Source organism: Equus asinus, chromosome 3 (genome assembly GCF_041296235.1).
Source record: "Equus asinus isolate D_3611 breed Donkey chromosome 3, EquAss-T2T_v2, whole genome shotgun sequence".
NCBI lineage: Eukaryota > Metazoa > Chordata > Mammalia > Perissodactyla > Equidae > Equus > Equus asinus.
Window position 1 is genome coordinate 87,117,067 of NC_091792.1, and position 19,802 is coordinate 87,136,868.

Below are 19,802 nucleotides of genomic sequence, written 5' to 3' on the forward strand. Positions count from 1 at the left end.
TATATATTTTAGCACTTACTGGTCCTCAGAAGTCACTCCTGTGCGTGTCCACTCACACACACTTGTATGAGTGAGTGTATCCCCACAGCCCACGTCTTGGATGCCTAACCTGATGCGTGCCAAAGCCCAGGCCGGTCGGCTCAGGGTACGTACTTGTAGCATATTAGTTGTGCACTAATATGCAAGTGTGTAATAAACAAATGCACATTTCATATGAATGTTTTGAAGTGTTATTCAAATGTACAAGCATATCAGGTATTGGGCAGATAACAGATATTAAATATAGTTACTATATAATTAATAATATTTATTTTAGATATTAATATTTATTATGTATTAAAGTATTTGTATTTGTATATGTATTTGATTTTTTTTAGGTTGTGGTATATTGTATATATCTGAGAAATAATAATTTACTTATTAAAAATCACCCTAAATTTTGTCATTTTCACCGAAAATAATCACAATAGTAGTCAATGATTTAGTTTAATCAATGGCCTAGGATAAGTTGATATATGAAAGCTGTTTATAATAATTTCTAACATGTACTACAATGGTTAAATTTTATGGTCTTTATAGTATTTTAAATGAGTCAGTAAAAAAGAGATCTCTTTTCCCTAATGTCATAGCAAAAGGGAATGAATGCAGACGTTTTCTGAATTCAGGGGGAGAGTGTGGGTAATAGATTAATGTGGCACGTGTTTATAGAGAAATGAGTTGCCACAGTGACAACTGCCAGATCATGTTTCTTTCCTGGCTCTCTCTTCTCCCAGATGTCCAGGGAACCAGGATGCAGAGTGTCATTATTAAGGAACTCCACAGAAAGGGACAATTTAAATTGTCAACATCCATAATGCAACTCAAACAAAGGAAGAGTAATGCTCCATGCTTAATATGACTTTTCTTCAGTTCACTGGCATACATTGCCTCAGAACTAAAGTCTCTGATAGGTAAAGCACCACAGAGATAATAAGAAATGGAACCCTTGGTGTTATTTATTAAATATTTCCTTAATTGCTATTACATTTGTGTATTGATTTTGTTGCCTTCATTTTTTGTGTAAAAGACTCAGAAATAAGATCTGGAAACAAAAAATATTTGTAGTGAAGAAAAAGCCAATTAACCCCAACTAAGGAATAAACCATCCTTTTCTCGTCTACCTGGTTCATGGTAAGGATCCACTAAACTCTTCTACTGGTCTTTCACCATAAAAGCCTGGCATCCTCTTTCATTCTATTATGCTTTCCACCCTCGGTCCTAAACTCATAAAAACAATGGGGTGCCTCTTCGCTTAGAAGCGTCTCCCTCCTCATTTTCCCTTACCCAGTTCTGGCCAAGCCTGCGTTATCTCATGCTTCTGGGTTTGCACTAGTCTTTGCTGATTCTAATGCAGCCTTCATATCAAAACTAGATTAATCTTCCCTTAGATGCCATCTTCATCATTTTACTCCTGGGCTCCAGAATTGTGGCCTTCACTATGAATTCTAAACTTCAAATGTCCTTTCAAATCAACTTGATGTCCTGATTTTCCCCAACATATTCTCCTCTCTCGTACTTCTATTCTGTTGCCTTCACTGTTTCCCCAAGAATTATCTATATTTTCCTTTCAGCCTAACTATTCTCCACTAATCCTTCAAGGTCAAGTTCAAGGCTCACCTTCTCTGAAGAGCCTTTATTCATCTTTCCTTTGATTAACTCTTTATTCTGTATGGTATTTAGCTCTTTTAATATCTCAACTACACAATTTAACAAGATAGAAATAAGCAATATGATATCGTATATAGCTAAATGCCAGCACACATTTATAGAAATATCTGTATTGTTCATTGCTTCATGGACACGGGTCTTCAATCTCCTACTAGACTGCAGATGCCTAGCAGGTAAAGTCCCTATGGCATAATTGATTTTCCAGCTTGTTCACTTTAGAATCTACTCATCGATAAATGTGTTTTGATTCATCAGTCATTATTTACAAGTTCATATTTTACTTCCCAATTTATGCATATTTCATTTTTGTCTTACACTTAGAAGTTTTTAGAGCCAGAAGGGACCCCTGGTAGATTGTATATTGTTCATAATTATTTACTCCCTTCTTCCCTTTATGGGTAGTACACTTGCCCATCCCATTAATTTTGGGTTTGGCCATGAGACTCTTTTTAGTTAGTGGTCTGTGGGTAGATGTGACATATGCCACATCCATGCAAGAAGTGCAAGAGGCACTGCATGTTTCTGCCAGCCTTCTTTGCAAATGCTCTTTGCAGTGAAAACAGGATGTCCCAGATAGGGCTGCTTCTTCAGCTTGGGCCCTGCAATGAGAAGCTGCATAGCTGGGACCTGCAGTGGACCCGCAACTTGCAGCAGAACTTAGCCAATTCACAGCCCTATGATTCCTGAATGAGAAATAACTTTTTAAAAGTCACTGATACTTGGGGTTGTTGCTACACAGAAAGCTGACTACAACAGGACCTTAGAGTTAATCTAACTTCCTCTTTGGCAGATAAGGAGAGAGGCCTAGATTTTTAGTTAGCTGATGGAAGAGTGATGATAAATTCTGGACTACTGACTTAGTTTTTCTTTGTTTTTAACCACAAAATGCCTGGCTGCTTGTTATCCTAAAATTTGAAGAATGCAACTCAAATAGTTTGAAATTTGGGGCCTTAGTGCTACCTGGAACTGCCCTCTTGATCTGACATTAGCTTTTGAAAATAAGTATAAGAATATCTAGAAAATACACGAAATGTATTATCAGTGATAAGTGGAATCTAGTTCTACCTGACAGATATTACTTTTCCTCAAGGTCAAACTTGTTGGCAGCACATAGAATGAAAGTGATCTTTGTGACTTCTTTTCAGGCCCAAGTCTTTCATATACATTGTTAATCTAAAATATACATTTCAAAACCTTCTCTCTTAAACAATTTATAATAGAAAATTCTGATTTGAGGATGGGTATAATTTCTTAATAAACTGTCTCAATTTCCAGGACAGCCTCATACAAACTTTAACACTGAGTGAGAGACTCTAAAATGCTTACCCTTTTCCTTTTGAAACATCCCTATTGTTCTGTGCTTCAGTAACTTGAAATTGGTCCTAAAGTTTATTTTGTACTTTGGTGCTGTTAGAAATGAATTGACGTTGCTAACTCTATGACATTTAGTCCCTAAAAATGCAAAGACTAAACTACTTAATTAAGTTCTAAAGAAATTATTAACATACTACTTTCTTTTGTATATCAATATATATATATTTTATTTTGCTAAGGAAGAGTTGCCCTGAGCTAACACCTGTTGCCAATCTTCCTCTTTTTTTGCTTGAGGAAGATTAGCTCTGAGCTAATGTCTGTGCCAGTCTTCCTCTGTTTTGTATGTGGGTCACTGCCACAGCATGGCTGATGAGTGATGTGGGTCTGCACCTGGGATCTGAACCTAGAAGCCAGGGCTGCTGAAGTGCATCATGCTGAACTAGCCACTAAGCCATGGGGCCAGCCCTGTGTATCAATCTTTTGAGAGTGAAATCAGTTATATGCAGCAATACTTTCCCTTTTTATGGGAAAAATACTACTTCAATACATGCTTCAGGAAATGAATGTCTTTTTGAACAACTACTATCATTTTTTGCTATTGTTTATCATGGTTCTCCAGACAAAGAAAACAAGGTGTATTAAGTTAAATGGAGCAGCCAAGTAGATTTTCTTTTTGTGTATTTCCTCTCCTCTTATTTGGACCACACAAATCTTACCTTTGTGAAAAAACATCCCGGTAAGGACTGCCATGTTGCAATGCAATTCCATACCCCCGATCAGCAACAGTATTCCCAATGGTGTAAAAGGAACAATCTGGGTCATTGATAGCCACATATTCCAGTACAGCTGCATCCCATACAAAAGCATAATTTCCAAATTTTACCTGTGAAAATATGGAGAACAAAAGAAGAAAGTAAGATTTAAGGTTGAAATTTTAAGTTATATAGACAGAATAAAAAATAAAACATTGGTTTATATTTAATTGCTAAAAAAATAATAAGACCTACATTTCTAAACACCTATTCTGAATGAGAATTTGGCTTTTGGTTAATTTATAGCTCTGTTCTCCTGGAAACATGATAAAGTTTGAACGTTAACTATGTGTCCATGCAACACTGCTTATAAGTAAAACGACCCCTGAGCAATAATGTCTCTGGACTGAGAGAGAAATAAATGCATGAAGGGAAGCTATATCTTTGAGCTTCTTTGAGTGCAGTAATTCTTGTAACTGAGCCCATCTCTTTGGAGATGCTGGAAGTTATGCTTTTGGGGTTGTTACAAGAGATATTGGCTTCTTTGGGTTATTAGGCTTCTAAGCCAGGCAGGCTTTTGCACCCACCCAATATGGGTGTCTTCTCCTTGCTTGTGACCTATATTCTAAATGAATGATGGAAGTACAACTCACACAGAAAAGAAATAAAAAACACTGCTCTGCTGGCAAGATATATTTCCTGTCCTATGTCCTTCTAAGTTAATCTGTTGCTAAGAGTAGCCTATGGCAATCTTGAAGCTGGATTTAGAAGAAATCCCCTTGGTAGGCAGTGCAATGAGGAAAAAGAATAGTTATATGACTTTCTCTATCATCATTTAGGGAATGCAATTTTATTCTGGGATGTTTGCTATATCTTTTAGTGATTAACATTTTTCCCTCAATAATCACTCATTTCCTAAGTCACAAATTTATCAAAAATAAAACACAATCTTAATAAAGTTAGTTTAGAAAGTTATTATATAAGTATAGAACTTAACAAATTAATAAAATAAACAGAACTAATAACTAAACCAAATATTCACTTTATTTATTTATTGGAGGGAAAAGTAATTTCTTGGGAAATCTGATTAGGGAAAAATAAAAAAAAATACATAAACACAGATGGTGAAAGGGAGTAATGTCAGCAAGGTGGGGGAATAGGAGGTCCCTAGCTTTTGTTCCTCCACAAAAACAACAGTTTGGCAGCCATCCATGATCAAAAGTGCCTTTGCGGGAATGTTGGGATGCAAGTAGTGAAACCCTGGTGTAGCCCAAGACTGAAGAAAGATGTCTTAGGAAGAAGGCAGGCCTGCACTGGAGTGCAGGCCAGCTGTGGTCCTGCCTGTAGTCCTGGAAGCAGCCCTGTCACTCTACAGACTTGGCCCCAAATCCACAAAGGTACCAGGCAAGGATGCCCACTCTCACCATTCAATATATTCAATATAGTACCCAGAGTCCTAGCCAGTGCAATTAGACAAGAAAAGTAAAATGACCCAAATCAGAAAGGAAGAAATGAAATTATCTCTATTTGCAGATGACAAGATTATATACACAGAAAATCCTAAAGACTAAACAACAACAAGAAGCCTGGTTAGAACTAATAAACAAATTCAGCAAAGTTGCAGGATACAAAATCAACATACAAAAACCAGTAATGTTTCTATACACAAACAATGAACTATCTAAAAAGGAAATTAAGACAATGATCCCACTCACAATAGCACCAAAAAGAAGAAAATACTTAGGAAGAAACATAACCAAAGAGGTAAAACATTTGTACACTGAAAATTACAAAACATTGATGAAGGATATAAAAGGAGACACAGACAAATGGGAAGATACCTTGTATTCAAGGACTGGAAGAATTAATGTCGTTAAAATGTTCATACTACCCAAAGTGATCTATAGATTCAATGCAAGCCCTACCACAATTCCAATGGCATTTCTTACAGAAATAGAAAAGACAAACCTAAAATTTATATGTAATGACAAAGACCCCAAATAGCCAAAGCAATCTTAAGCAAGAAGAAAAAAACTGGAAGCATCATCCTTCCTGATTTCAGAGTATGTTACAAAGCTACGGTAATCAAAGCAGTATAGTGCTGGTGTAAAAACAGACATAGAGATCAATAAAACAGAAAAGAGATCCCAGAAATAAGTCCACACATTTATGGTCAAGTGATCTTCTACAAGGGTGCTGAGAACATACTGGGAAAGGATAGAAATTTCAACAAATGGTGCTGGGAAAACTGGATATCCACATACAGAAGAATGGAACAGGACTCCTATCTCAAAAAATATACCAAAATCAACTCAAAATGGAGTAAAGACTTAAATCTAAGACCTGAAACCATAGAACTCCTGGAAGGAAACATAGGAAAAAAGCATCTTGACATTGGTCTGGGCAATGAGTTTTGAATATGACACTACCCAAAGCACAGACAACAAAAGAAAAAAATAAACAAATGAGATTGTATCAAACTAAAAAGCTTCTGCACAGCAAATGAAATAATCAATGGAGTGAAAAGGCAAGCTGAAGTGAAAAAAAATTTGCAAACTGTGCATGTGATAAGGGATTAATATCCAAAATATATAAGGAATGCTCACACCTCAACTGCAAAAAAAATAATCCAATTTAAAAATGAGAAAAGAACATTTCTCAAAGAAGATATACTAAAGGCCAAAAGATATATGAAAAAATGTTCCATATCACTAATCACCAGAGAAATGGGAATCAAAACCACAATTAGATATCATCTTAAGCCTGTTAGAATGGCTAGTATCAAAAAGACCTAAGATAACAAGTGTTGGTGAGGATGTGGAGAAAAAGGAATCCTTGTACACTGTTGGTGGGGATGTAAATTCATACAACTAGTTTTTTTTTCTTGAGGGAGATTTGTCCCAAGCTAACATCCCCTGCCAATCTTTCTCTTTTTGTATGTGAGCTGCTGCCATAGCACGGCCCCTGACAGGCAAGTGGTGTAGGTCGGTGCCTGGGAACTGAAGCCAGGCCGCTGAAGCATAGCACGCCAAATCTAATCAGTAGGCTGCCGGGGCTGGCCCAAATTGGTACAACTATTATGAAAGCTTCTCAAAAAAAACTAAAAATAGAGCTACCATAAGACTTGACATTCTTAACTGTGGATATATATCCAAAGGAAATGAAATTAGTATGTCAAAGAGATATCTGCACTCCCATGTGTACTGCAGCATTATTCACAATAGCCAAGATATGATAAACAACATAAACGTCTGTTGATGAATGAATGGATAAAGAAAATATACAGTGGAATATTATTCATCCTTAAAAAAGAAAGAAATTCTGCCTTTTGCAATGGCATAGATGAACCCGGAGGACATTATGATAAATGAAATAAGCCAGACACAGAAAGACAAATACCACATAATCTCACATGTGGAATCTAAAATAGTCAAACTCACGGAAGCACAGAGAGAATGGTAGTTGCCATCGGTTGGGGGATGGGGGAAATGGGGTGATGTTGGTCAAAGGATGCAGTTTCAGTTATGGAAGATGAATAAATTCTGGAGATTTAATGTGCAGCATGGTGAGTATAGTTAACAATATAGACTCGTATACTTGAAGTAACCTAAGAGGGTAAATCTTAAGTGTTCTCCCGACAAAAAAAAGGTACCATGTGGGGTGATGGATATATTAATCAGCTTCATTGTAGTGAACATTTCACAACGTATACCTATATCAAAACATGAAGTTGTAACAGCTCAAATACATACTGTTTTTGGTCAATTATGCTTCAATAAAGCTAAAAAATACAGATAGAAACTGGAAAGGAAATAAAATATTCAGAAATAGGTTAAAAATACTATTCATGATTCTATAGGAATAAAGTTAAAATATCAATAACTTTGATAATTTCTTGGGAAAAGAGAAATTACCAAATCTCCTCAGAAGTAGACATTTCTCCAGCACAGAGAAACAGTTAAAATAACCTTGACACTAAAATATGAGAAATAGCCAACAGTCTCAGAGTCTTGTTCTCTCAAAAACATTAGCAAACTGATTTTCATAGTATATTAAAAGAATAATGTAACATTGTTAAACAGGGAAAAGCAACTTTTAGTATTAGGAAGGTGACTGGGATAATATATATTATAAATGAGCCTTTATAAAAATTTTAAGTGATCTTTCAATGCACACCAAAAAGATATTTGACAAAATTGAAAACCATTCCCTACCTGTCTATCTAGTAAAGTAGGAAAAAGGAGCTTCTTCTTTAATGAGGTGTAGAATAACTACCTCAAATAAGGAGCAAAACTATCAGAAACTGAAACTCTAATGGCATTACCATTAAAGTCAAGAAAATGATGCCTACTTTTACCCCCTAAACTTGACATGATTGTGATCCTTTTACCTTATGCAATAAGGCAGGAAACAAAAATCTGACTTCAAGCTACTAGGCAATGACATACTTACGAAGCCCACAAGAATCACCTTAAAAAAATTGAAAAAATAAAGATTTCGACAGAGCTTTGTTATAAATAGATAACTACAAATCAATTACTTTTATACTAATATATCAATAAGACATAATATATAATTTGAGTAAAAATAGCCATTTATACTAAATATAAATATCTAGGTGTAAATTTCACAACAAATGAGTAAAGACTATATAAAGAAAACTCAACACTTGACTGATGAATACTTGAATTTGTTTCTGGATAAGACGTAACATATTCCTAAAAGAATAGATGCACAATTGTAAAAGAAAAAGGTTATTTGACGCTTAATGCGCTGTAAATAAAATGCCCAAAGAATGTTTCAGGACTTAATAAAATCTCTGCATATTTAATTGGAAGGAAGAAAGACGAGAATAGCAAAGAAATTTGGAAAGTACAAAATAATGATTGGAGACTTAGAATACTAAGCAGTGAAGCATGTTGTAAAGTTTAACAATAAAATAGCACAGAACCATTTTTAAGAGTAGAAAACCAGTGTAATAGACAAAAAATTCTATAGAACTGATAAAAGTATAAAGATGTCATATATAGAATGTATTACAAAGGCCATAAATCAAATCAGTGTGGCAAATAAGAAATATTTAAAAAATGACAATGAGACAGGTGATAATTTCAAAAAGGTCAATATTACAGCACTATGTCACACCATACACAGAAGAAATTCCTATAGTGTAATAAAGTAATTGTAATGAACATAGAACCCAAGTTAAAAAAACCCCGACAAAACTAGAAGAACATGCAAGACTGTATTTTTCTGACACTAGAGAAAGAGAGGGACTTACAAACATAAAAGTAGAGGAAGGAAATATAAGTAAACATTTGATGTATTTAACCACTGCCTCTTAAATATATACAGCAGGCCAACATCAGATACTCAATAAAAAGTTTTGCATGAAATATGGTCTAAAACCTTCAGACCAGTTTACTGTGCTCAGCGGATAATTACCATCTTTTGTTGGGGGTGGACCCCAGCAAAATCATAGGATATTGAAATAGAAACAAAATTCTTTCCATGAAGAAATCATTCAGTGCAACTACACAGTGTCTACTATACATGAGGCACTATGTTAGTACTACAGATCTGTGCTTCTCAAAGTGTGGTGATAAGACCAACACCATCCGAATTACCAGGGAATTCTTGTGTTAAAAACGTAAATTCCAGGTCCAACTCCAAACTTCTTGGATTGGAATGTTTGGTATTTGAAGCCTGGGAATATGCATTTTAACAATGTTGACAATTGACAATCTTGAGAGTTTATGTACACCAATATTTTTGAAAAAAATGAGTAATATAATCATGAACAATTTTATATACACGAAGCTTGATATAATTATAAAAACTGACAGATTCTTGTAGGTTTGGTGTGGGGGAGGGGAAAATACTTGGTTGGGTTTCCTCTACATTGATTACTTGTCCCTGTAGGGTTACCCCAAAGTCCTTGCTCCCTTTCTCTGATCTTTTGCACTAATTACCGTAGAAGAGGAAAAATAAATTTTCCCTCTACTCTTCTGAGTTCTTAGCTGAGACCCCTGTAATAAAAGACAGATTAACAAGAAAAAAACCAGAAACTTATCAATATGTAAATCTTATGTATACATGGGAGACACCCAGGGAAAAATGAGTAACTCAATGAAGTGGCTTAGAATTCAGGCTTGAATACCATCTAAACAGGGAAAGGGGAGAGGGGATGCACGCCTCTCAAGGGAAAGTAAACGATTACTAGGAAAGATGAATGACCTGTGGAAGAATAGATGGGAGGCATGAGAGTTTGTGATAAAGTTTGTTGGGATGTGGTGTTGACTTCTAGTCCCTTCTCCTGTGATGAGAGTCAATATTCCCTGGTTGATGAAACTCCTGGGGAGGGGATTTTGGAGGATTTATCTTTAGGCAGATAAGGAGAGCTCAGAGCAAGCCTTTCCCTACATTTGCTGTTTTCCAAGTGCTTACAACTCAAAACAATCAACATGCCAAAGTGGCATATTTTGGGGTGGCATATTCTGCTACCCTTCATCACCAACTTTCATGCCTGCTTTTAGCTTCCTGGGCCTAAACCTAGAGTAACAGAGATAGCAGTGACCTTGCAGCCTCTTCTAACAACCTACTCTGATTTTTGCTATTCTCTTCTGTTTCAAACAGCCGCTCTGGATCTCCTGGCAGCTTCTTTACAACCGTCAAGGGACCCTCAGTTGGGGACATATTGCTTTGCTATCAGAAGAGTGTTCAGCATTTTTGTTAATACTTTGTGAACTATAGAGCTCTATTTAAATGTGTGGTAACATTATCATTGCCATTATATATGTGTTTGTAGTAATTCTAACGTTACAAAGCATTATGAATGCATTTTCAAAAAGAGAACCCTTAAAACAATATGATTATAGCCCATAGCAATGCCAATAAAATGTTACATAGTAACCTAAACTATTTTAGCTTTTAAAAATATCCCTGACCTTTTTCATCTACTAAAACATACAATCACTGTCCTCTGGATGGTTTAAACTATTAAATTAAAACTATCTAGAAAATACTCATCAACAAAACCTGAAGTCACTTTTCAACAGAATAATTGAAGGTTTGATCTAGGAAATTTCAATTCATCTGACTAGCCGATGGAAATTACTTAAAAATTTTCAACTAGTCTTTGTTCTGGGGGTCATGTTTGGATAATCAGCTGAATTGTGGGTCACTGGTTTATTTACCAGTGGATTCCATGCCAGCAGATGCTTCATACCAGTTAAACAGAGGGCTAAAGCACATCTGGGGGCTGCTCATCCACATATTCCAGGCCCCGCCTGTGAGGAAGGGAAAAGAAGCCAAAGTGGCATCTACCTCCAATATTATCAATCTCTGGTCCCCAAAGCAGAGATACTAGAATGCTGTGGTGATTGATGGACCATGGCAGCTATTGATGATCAACACCTGTGTCCTCGAAACAGTGCTGAGATGCCAGCAGCCTGTGATGAATTTCTCACTGCTGAGGTAACACTAGGAGGTAGTTTTGTTCCAATTCTACAACATTTTTACAAAAATCTTTCTTTGAACTCCATTTTATGAACAATCATTATGCATTAATTTTAAGATCCTGAAGGGATCTGTAAGGGATATAGATCAGCCCCTACCCTCAAGCTGCTTACAACTCAGTTGCGAAGATAAGTGAAGTCTGTTATGTTAAGTAACATAAAAGAAGCTTGAAGTGTTAAAGTGGCTTAAAGAAAGGGGAACTTAATTTTAACCGGGGGAATCGGAACAGCCTGCTCAAATATTCTGGTAACTGAATACATTCCCTTTGGAGACCATTTCTTGTTCATGCACACTCTTTTCACCTTCTAGTTTTTGGTAATTTTACATCTGTCAAGAGAAGAACTGTAAATATGCGATGTTATTTTCTCAAATATTTGCATTTCTTTCCAAGTAAAGTGAAGGACGGGAAATGTATTTTCAAAACCTGCACCTGTGCTCCTCACCATGTCATGGATTCTGGCATATTTCTCTTTCTCTGCAGAATGTTCTCTTCCTGTATGCTCGTGTTCCGCCGTCTCCATCATGACCTACTGCTGACAGCACTTTTCATTACAGTTCATTAGGCGGCAGTCTTCTGGAACTGGAGAAGCCCACACCACAAGCAAACAGACTTTGGTTTTACCTGGGGAACCATATTCTTTCTCACACACATCTTTAATTTAGCAGATTCCTTAAAAGCTCCCTTCAAAATCTATAGGTTCAGAGAAACAGCAATGATGATCCTTTTTAATTAAAAACAATTCAGTGGGAGCAATTATGGAAAGATGACATTCAAACCAAAGGGTAAGATAAGATTTCCCTTCACTAAAAAAGGAATATCCACCCTCTGTCTTCCATTTTTTGCCTCATGATAATAGCTAACATTTATAAAGCATTTTTAACTCCTAAAAACTGCCTTTTACACATAAATTTATTCGTTCTTTACAACACTGTGAGGCAGCTGATCTTATGATAGCTAATTCACAGAAGCGGTAACGGAACTTGCTCAAAGTCAGACCGATTAATAGTAGTATGTTTGCGCTTGAGCTCAGGCCATCTTCTGTGCTTTTTTCACTACATTAAAGATAAATTCCTGGGAGACGTTTGCCATAGGAATGCAAAAATGTGTGAGATATGATATCCTTTGCCTTCAAGGCATAGCCTATCTAGTTTGAGAAATAATATTTATGTAAATAAAAATAATGCAACACAGTATGTGGCAAGAGCCATGAAAAGAAAGCAGGTTCTTTAATGCTATGTGATCACAATATTAAGATAAATAAGAGCTGAGCTTTAAAAATACAGTTTGCTTATTTGTCAAAATCATTGGAATGAACGAATACCTGGTTTATATGATTCCGGCCCTGTGAAACCTGTTGATCTTGTGGCCATTGCTGTCTACGCATTTCTGATTTTCAGGATTGAAACCAAAGCAGAACTTTTTAAAATTAAAATAAAAGCTGCAGTACGGAATTTATTATTTTTGCTCACCAAATAAAAATCAAAAAGCCTGAGAACAATGTGGAAGAAATAAATTCTAACCTTGCCCACTAAGTGTCTAACTTCTTTACAATTTAAACTAATGGTCAGTGGGGGATAAAGGGATTGTGAATTACAGGCACAAAGAGTTATGATTAATCCAGAATCGATCTATAGTGGTCCTTAAAATTCATTGCCCACATAAGTCCTTAAGATGGAATGGCTTTAATATTTATGGCATATGATTCTAGGTGATGCCCTCTCCTACTTCGGGCAAATTAATAATTTAGCATCACTAATCAATGCTTCTGAATTTATCCAGCTCAGTAAATCATGCTCAAGTCCATATCTTAGCACTTAAGGCTGACTTTTAAAATATATATAGTTTTGTTTACTGCTGCCTTAATTGTTGACATATCATATATTTTGTCTGCTATTATTTTGAAATTTGAATTTGTGCTCCAAGATAGCCATCCTAGGGCAGAAACTTTTACAAGGAACATAAGAATGTGTTTAAAGTAAACACCCGCTTATTTATAAACTGTCTTTTTCTTGACCTTGAAAAGAAGCAGTATGTCTACCTCTAAATCTTATCTTTTGCCTCTTTTTTTTGAGGGTATTAGAATATTAAATATTAAAAAAAAGTTTTTTAAAGCATTCTGGGAATTGTGAATAATCTTCCTTCCCCTCCCCTGACAAGCTTTTCTTGAAACAAATGGCTGCTAAGGTCTAGAAGACAGAAGGCTAGTAAGGCCTGGAGTTCTGGATAATTCTGTGTAGGAAAGAACCGGTAATTCTCTCCTCAGGCCAGGTGAGTGCCTGAGAAAACCAGTGGATGCTCCAGGGGAGGCAATGAGAAGACTAAGTTTGGGGGAATGCTTGGTTCCCAGAGATCTGTGGACCTTAAGTTCACCTGCCCTCCTTCCACAGATGCTTGTTCCCATGAATATATGTGTTCTGTTGCCTTTAAATTGGCCAAGAAGGAGTTGGGCGGAGATGGACAGAGATCTCTCAGTCCTGGAGCCTGGGAGAAACCAGGGACTGGAGAACCCACAGCTTCTTCCAGGTGCCTCAGGAGGGGGATTTTTGAATCGCTTTCTTCTATATTGCTGCCCACATGGAGAGAGGATGTGTCATCTTCTGTAATTAGCAAGATTGCCAACCCAAAAATCAGACCTGAGTCCCCACGAGCTGACAAAGAAAAGTAGCCCATACAGTGAGTGTCACAGGTAGAGAAGAAAAGTTGAATCAGAACAAGGAGAAGACATTCTGGGGGAAAGAGCATTGCGGTAATAGGGAGATTCCAATTTAAAAAAAATAAAGAGAGTATTTAGCTACATTCAACTGTGAGTTTACAAATATGCAGCCACAAACTAACAAACAAACCCCAATTTCTCAACCAAAAACTTGCACAGGTGAATTGATGATGAAAATGTTCATAAATGTCTTGCAAGCTCCAATGGAAGAACTAAGGTGGCAACTCCCTACCATGTCTCAGTTGTAGCACTGAAGCCCTACAGCAAAGGGAAAGCTTCCTGGGAGGCAAAAAGTTCAGGTTTTTGGCAATGGGTGTAGAAGGTTGGGGGAAAGTACAAAATCCATTCAAACAACTTAAAAGATAGGGTCTGGAAGTGACCATTCTTTTAGCAGATGGATATGACATGGATTATCTCCTTCCTGCAGGTGCTGTCACTATTTTTACCCCTGACTGCTGATGTTGGCAACTGTGACTTGCTGTTCACAATAAAGAATCATCCATTGTGGCATCGCTGCTGTGAGTGCTGAGGCTTAACTGTGCAACCTCACTGCATTGCGACCATGACTGGTGACAGTCCTTTGCCTGTGGACTGACTGATGTTCTTGGTATCAAGATGACGCTAATTTAATTTTTAACATTGTGAATACTGTGATCATTTTTTTTCTGAGTTCAGATGATGAAAATGAGAATGATTATAATACTAATACTAATATGACCCAGACATCGACGAAAGGCTAAATGACTGTTACCTTATTACAGATGGAAGGACACAAATAACTAAGCAAAACGGCATACTGCACAATATGCAGACAAAAATTTGGAAGTAAGTATGGCAAAAAAGAGAGTGTGAAAGCATACACAGAGACTGAATCTCACAAGTTGGGCATGAGACAGACAATACTTCTAAATCAATCAAAAATTTTTGGGTCTCCCAAAAGACATCAATGCTCAGTAGGAAATACAGCTGCTGAATGAGTTTGAGCATGACATGTAAACAAACATACATGATTGTACTGCCCCCCTGATAGCTCTGTGAAACCAGTAAAGCTAGTTTTCCTGATTCTGAGGTTTCAAATAAAATGTGCTGTGGGAAAAATAAGGTAGGAAATTTTGAGAATGGATGAGTTGAAACTTTATAGTGTAGAGCTCATCCTCTTAAATTTTACCTGAATGATCATGTTTTCTACAGTAAAGTTATGTGTCACACACTGGCAACAAAAAAATGATTCCTCTAGCTCTTAGGTACTTTGACTTCAAAAATGTGGTATCAAATCATCTTCTTGATTTCTATGAAGATTTTAATAAAATTGCATAAAAATATAAAAGTCGACTGATATCTTGTCCCAATACAAAGGCTTTAAGTATCTATCTACATATTCTGAAGATATTGCAAATGTAAATTTTGGCAAATTCCAGTTAGTGGGTAAACTTATCAAAGAAAATGAAAAGATCTTATCTGCAAAATGCTCTGCACACCTTGTGTACAACCCTGCAAAGAAGGGGCATGGTTTGCTTATCTATGATAGCAGAGCTTTCAGAATTTAAAACTGGTCACTTTTCAGTTTCTTCAAAATGTGCAGAAGCACTTATAAGAGTTTTTGCTTAATAGAAATGGAAGGAGATGGCCTTCTTAGACATATGCTACGAGATGGTCATTAATTAATTAACTATTTTCATATGATAATCAGAGTAGAGCCTCCTGCAATGTGCGCTCACCCAAACATGGCAGATACAGTACCTCAGGGACCCCCAACTTGTGTGCCTTCCTTTGTGCTTTTACTGAGAAAACAAGAGAGCACCCAGCTGTCAGTGTCAGATTCATTTACTACCTCACATGGGGATTATGGTTTGTTAAAAAAAATTCAGAAAATGAGTATGTGTAAAGAAAAGAGAATTTCTCAGCCTAACGTTAATACTGGGAAAGAGAGGTTAAATTTGTAAGAATTACTTATAAAATTACTTACAGAAGCACTTATAAGAGTTCTTACTTAATAGAAATGGAAGGAGATGGCCTTTTTAGACATATGCCTACAAGATGGCTATTAATTTTTAAAACGTTGGATTGTCACAATATTACATTTTCAAAGTGTGGGGCAGGAAGAATGTCCTCTAATTTGGAAATACACTGAGGATGATGATGGAGAAAAGGATTACAGTAAAGCAGGAAATTATATGCTATTTTCCCAAACTTGTTTGATGATATTTTGAAGAAACCATAGGGTGCCTGGAAAAGGATGAACTAACTGCACCTGTGTAGATTACGACAAAAACTAATAGTGAAAAAAATGACATTTTTTGAAATAAGACTATTTCAGAACCAAAAAAACAAGAGAAGTCCACCAGAAAAGGCAGCCAAGTTAGACAGGAATTCATCAATTTCTTTACTAAAACTGTAACTTCTTTGGAATCCAGTATTGATTTCACAAATTCAAATTACTTCTAAGTAAAATAATTTTCCTAAGAAAGAGAACTTTAACTTGTGATGGTATCCAGTGTGCTTCAGAGAGTTTAAAAGCGATGGCTGTCTTAGACATAGTTAGCCTATATGATGAATTTAGAGATGCAAAGGTTATGGTTGACAAAAAGCTGGTCTGTAAAAGCAAGCTTCTAGAACCAAAGTGTATGGACATCTTTTTGGAGAACTGGAAAGTGATTCTTACAAGGTAAAATACCTGCTATTGCTAATAAGTAAGCTCCTAAGTATTTCATGCTCAAACACGTTCGTTAAGAGCATATTTAGCTTGATGTCATCACATTTCAGTGACACCAAAGTCAGTGTAATGTGGGCTTGGTAAGAGCAGAGTTGCAAGTGAAAGTGAACTTTATGTTTGACTATATTCAGTTTTCCCACTTCACAAAAGAAAAAGGATGCCCTAAAGGTTGCAGCCGATTCAGAGAAGTATGATTGTAAAAGAAACAGAAAGAGTAAAACTGTCCTACCGTATCATGGGACAGAAACATATCATTGTTATTTGTTATTGATATAGTTAATATCGATTTAATAAGTTCTATTGTATTTATGTTCTCCTTTTAAAAAGTCTTACACTTATGTGTCCTAAATATAGCCTACAAAATTTAAATGTCTAATATGGAGTTAAAAAAGAGTAAAAATAACTGCTTTCTTGGAGGACAGAAAGAAATCTTATTAAAATATTGTTATTTTTTAATCACACATATTATTTGTTTAATTAGCACTACTGCCAGTCACTACTATTTGAAAGCTAACTAGTCCTATTATTATTTTGTTTAAATAATAGCATTTTGTAATAAGAAGTGAATAATACAGAATAATACGTAATTTCAAATAAATGCCTATTTTCATATTTTTATGTTGAAGTAATAACATATGTATATAATTATTTATTACACATTTTATTATGGTTTTTGTGTCTGGTGTAGTTGTGTTCAGGGTTGTCTCTCGAAAAAGTTGGTCAACATATTAGCGATTGTTGTTGGCATAAGTGGCTGTCTATTTGGGAAAAAGTGAAATAAAATCCTTTTTTAGTTCAAATAAAAATAATGTCCAATTGGACTAAATAGTTCAAAATAAATAATAAAAGCTGTGCAAGACAAACTAGGGGAGCATATATAACATATGTAAGGAAGGACTTTTTAACCAACACATGAAATACAAAAAATAGACATGTAAAGCAGACATTTTTTACACAGACAATTTTAAAAACACCTTTGTATGGCAAAAGAAACATAAGCAAACTGAACAGAAGACCAATAGATTTGCAAAAAAATGGAACACAAGGGACAAAGAGTTAATATTTATAAATATACAGGTGCTTCTCTAGCAAGCAAAGAATAGAGGATGCAAACAGATAAAGTATTGGAGAGGCAATTCCAAGCAAACAAACATACATGTCCGACATGCATATTAAAAATACCTCAACCCATCAGTGGTTAGGCGAGTTCAAAATAAAATAATAGTAGGTTACTAGTTTATATCTTTTGGTTTGGCAACATTTAATGTCTATTGCTAGTAGAGACGTATTGAAAAGTGTATTTTCACTCATTGCTAGTGGAAATGGGAAAATGTTATAGCCTTTTTCAAAAGCAAAGTCTATTTAAATTTTAAAAAATTTAGATGACTTTTGGCCCAGCAATTCTTTTCCTAGGAATCTATCAAGAGAAATAAAAATTTCAGATGAACATACAAGGATACTTAGTGCATCATTGTTTATTGTGGCACCAAATTGGAAACAGTAGTAACGCTTATCAGTCATAGAATGATGAAGCATTTCTGCCATGAAACATTATGGAAACATTTAAAGGAATCTATTAGAGCAATACAGGGTGCCATGGAGGGATTTCTATGATGTATTTGCTGAATGAGGGAAAGCAAGGTGCAGAAATTATTTATAATGTAATTCTATTTTTAAAACCAACAATGACCAAAAATTATACAGATATGTAGGTCTATGGGTATACGTGTTATTATATTATTAGAAATGCTTAGAGAAAAATATGGAAGAATACAATGTACCTCGCTGGCTACATTTTGAGGGTAGAAAAATATGGGTGGAGGTAGAGGAGGAAAGAAGAATGGGGGAGAGCCAAGCTGAAAAGTAAAAGCAAAACTAATGCTCAGGAAATGGCATGTGTAGTTACATTTATGCCTTTATGAAAATTACATACATGTGTAAATAGATAATTAAAGAAGATTTTTTTTAAAGCCAGGTTTATTGAGATCTAATTTATATACAGTCAAATTTACCATTTTTAGGTGTACGGTAAAAAATCCTAACTGAAAAACCTGAATATTTTTATGTTTAGGATATTTAAATGGCATCATTAACAAATAATAGTTAGCTTTTGAGTCCTATGTTGATTTATAAATTTGCAAGTACTAGGGTATTTATAATTATGTACTCAATTGCTTTGCTCTAATAACTGATTTATTTCTATTAGGCTTGGAGGGCCATTTAACTTTTAACTAAACAATATGTTAATAAAAAATCAGAAGAATATGTTAATACAAAATTATAATGGCAGAGGATTGAAAAAAACCCAGCATGCATAAAATTTTATGCTAAAGTTGCTAGGTCTTGCCAACTATTCATTTACACTTCCCTTCCATAACCACTCTTTTTGTTGGTATGTGTGCACATATTCTGAAAGAATATTAGGTAGAAAGTTTACATTTAAAATTATATTTTAAAATAAACTAAATCTTAAAATAAGCTAGACAATTTAACTTTTATAAGAAGTCAATCTTTTCTCCAATTGTGTTCACTTTTTGTGTTAACAGCATTTGCTCTTATTTCTCATACTTATAATTTCTTAAATGGCCATATTCTTTCTTGCTCCTAGTTCTTAATATTCATTTTCTTTTGCTAGGAATGTTTTCCTGTTCACCCTTTTCTCTCAGACTTACTCTCTCCTATCCTCTTTAATGTGTACTAATCCTTTCAGAGCTGGGCTCAGTTTAGATGTCCATTATTCCTGAATGTTCTCCTTGACTTTGACCCTTGAGGGTCCCTCCTATATGATCCCTTTGTGCCTTGTATGAGCTGCTGCAACAGCACTGTAGCACACTGTACTGTGTGTGTCTCTTTTCATTTGCTCTATCTCATGTAACCACAAACTCCTGGTAGGCTGGGACTGCATCCTGTTCATCCTAGTCTCATTGCCTCCCCTATGCCTAGCACAGGGTCCAATATTATCAGAAGCAGGACCTGATGCACATTTCTTATTTACGAAGAATTACTTCATTTCCTTTCTTATGGTCATTAGACCATTGTACTTTGAACTCCCTATTTGACAATCTCCATACTCCAGTTCTCAAA

The 19,802-nt window shown here is 35.6% G+C and overlaps 1 protein-coding gene across 3 annotated transcripts in view; it reads right to left on the reverse strand.

The window, feature by feature from the left end:
* Positions 1-19,802, reverse strand: part of GRID2 (glutamate ionotropic receptor delta type subunit 2) — a 1,392,659-nt gene that overhangs the window by 146,278 nt on the left and 1,226,579 nt on the right. For all 3 annotated transcript variants that reach the window (XM_070505363.1, XM_070505362.1, XM_014838689.3), the window contains exon 14: positions 3,738-3,904. In XM_070505363.1, coding sequence (XP_070361464.1) covers positions 3,738-3,904 — 167 coding nt within the window. The remainder of the gene's footprint in view (positions 1-3,737; positions 3,905-19,802) is intronic.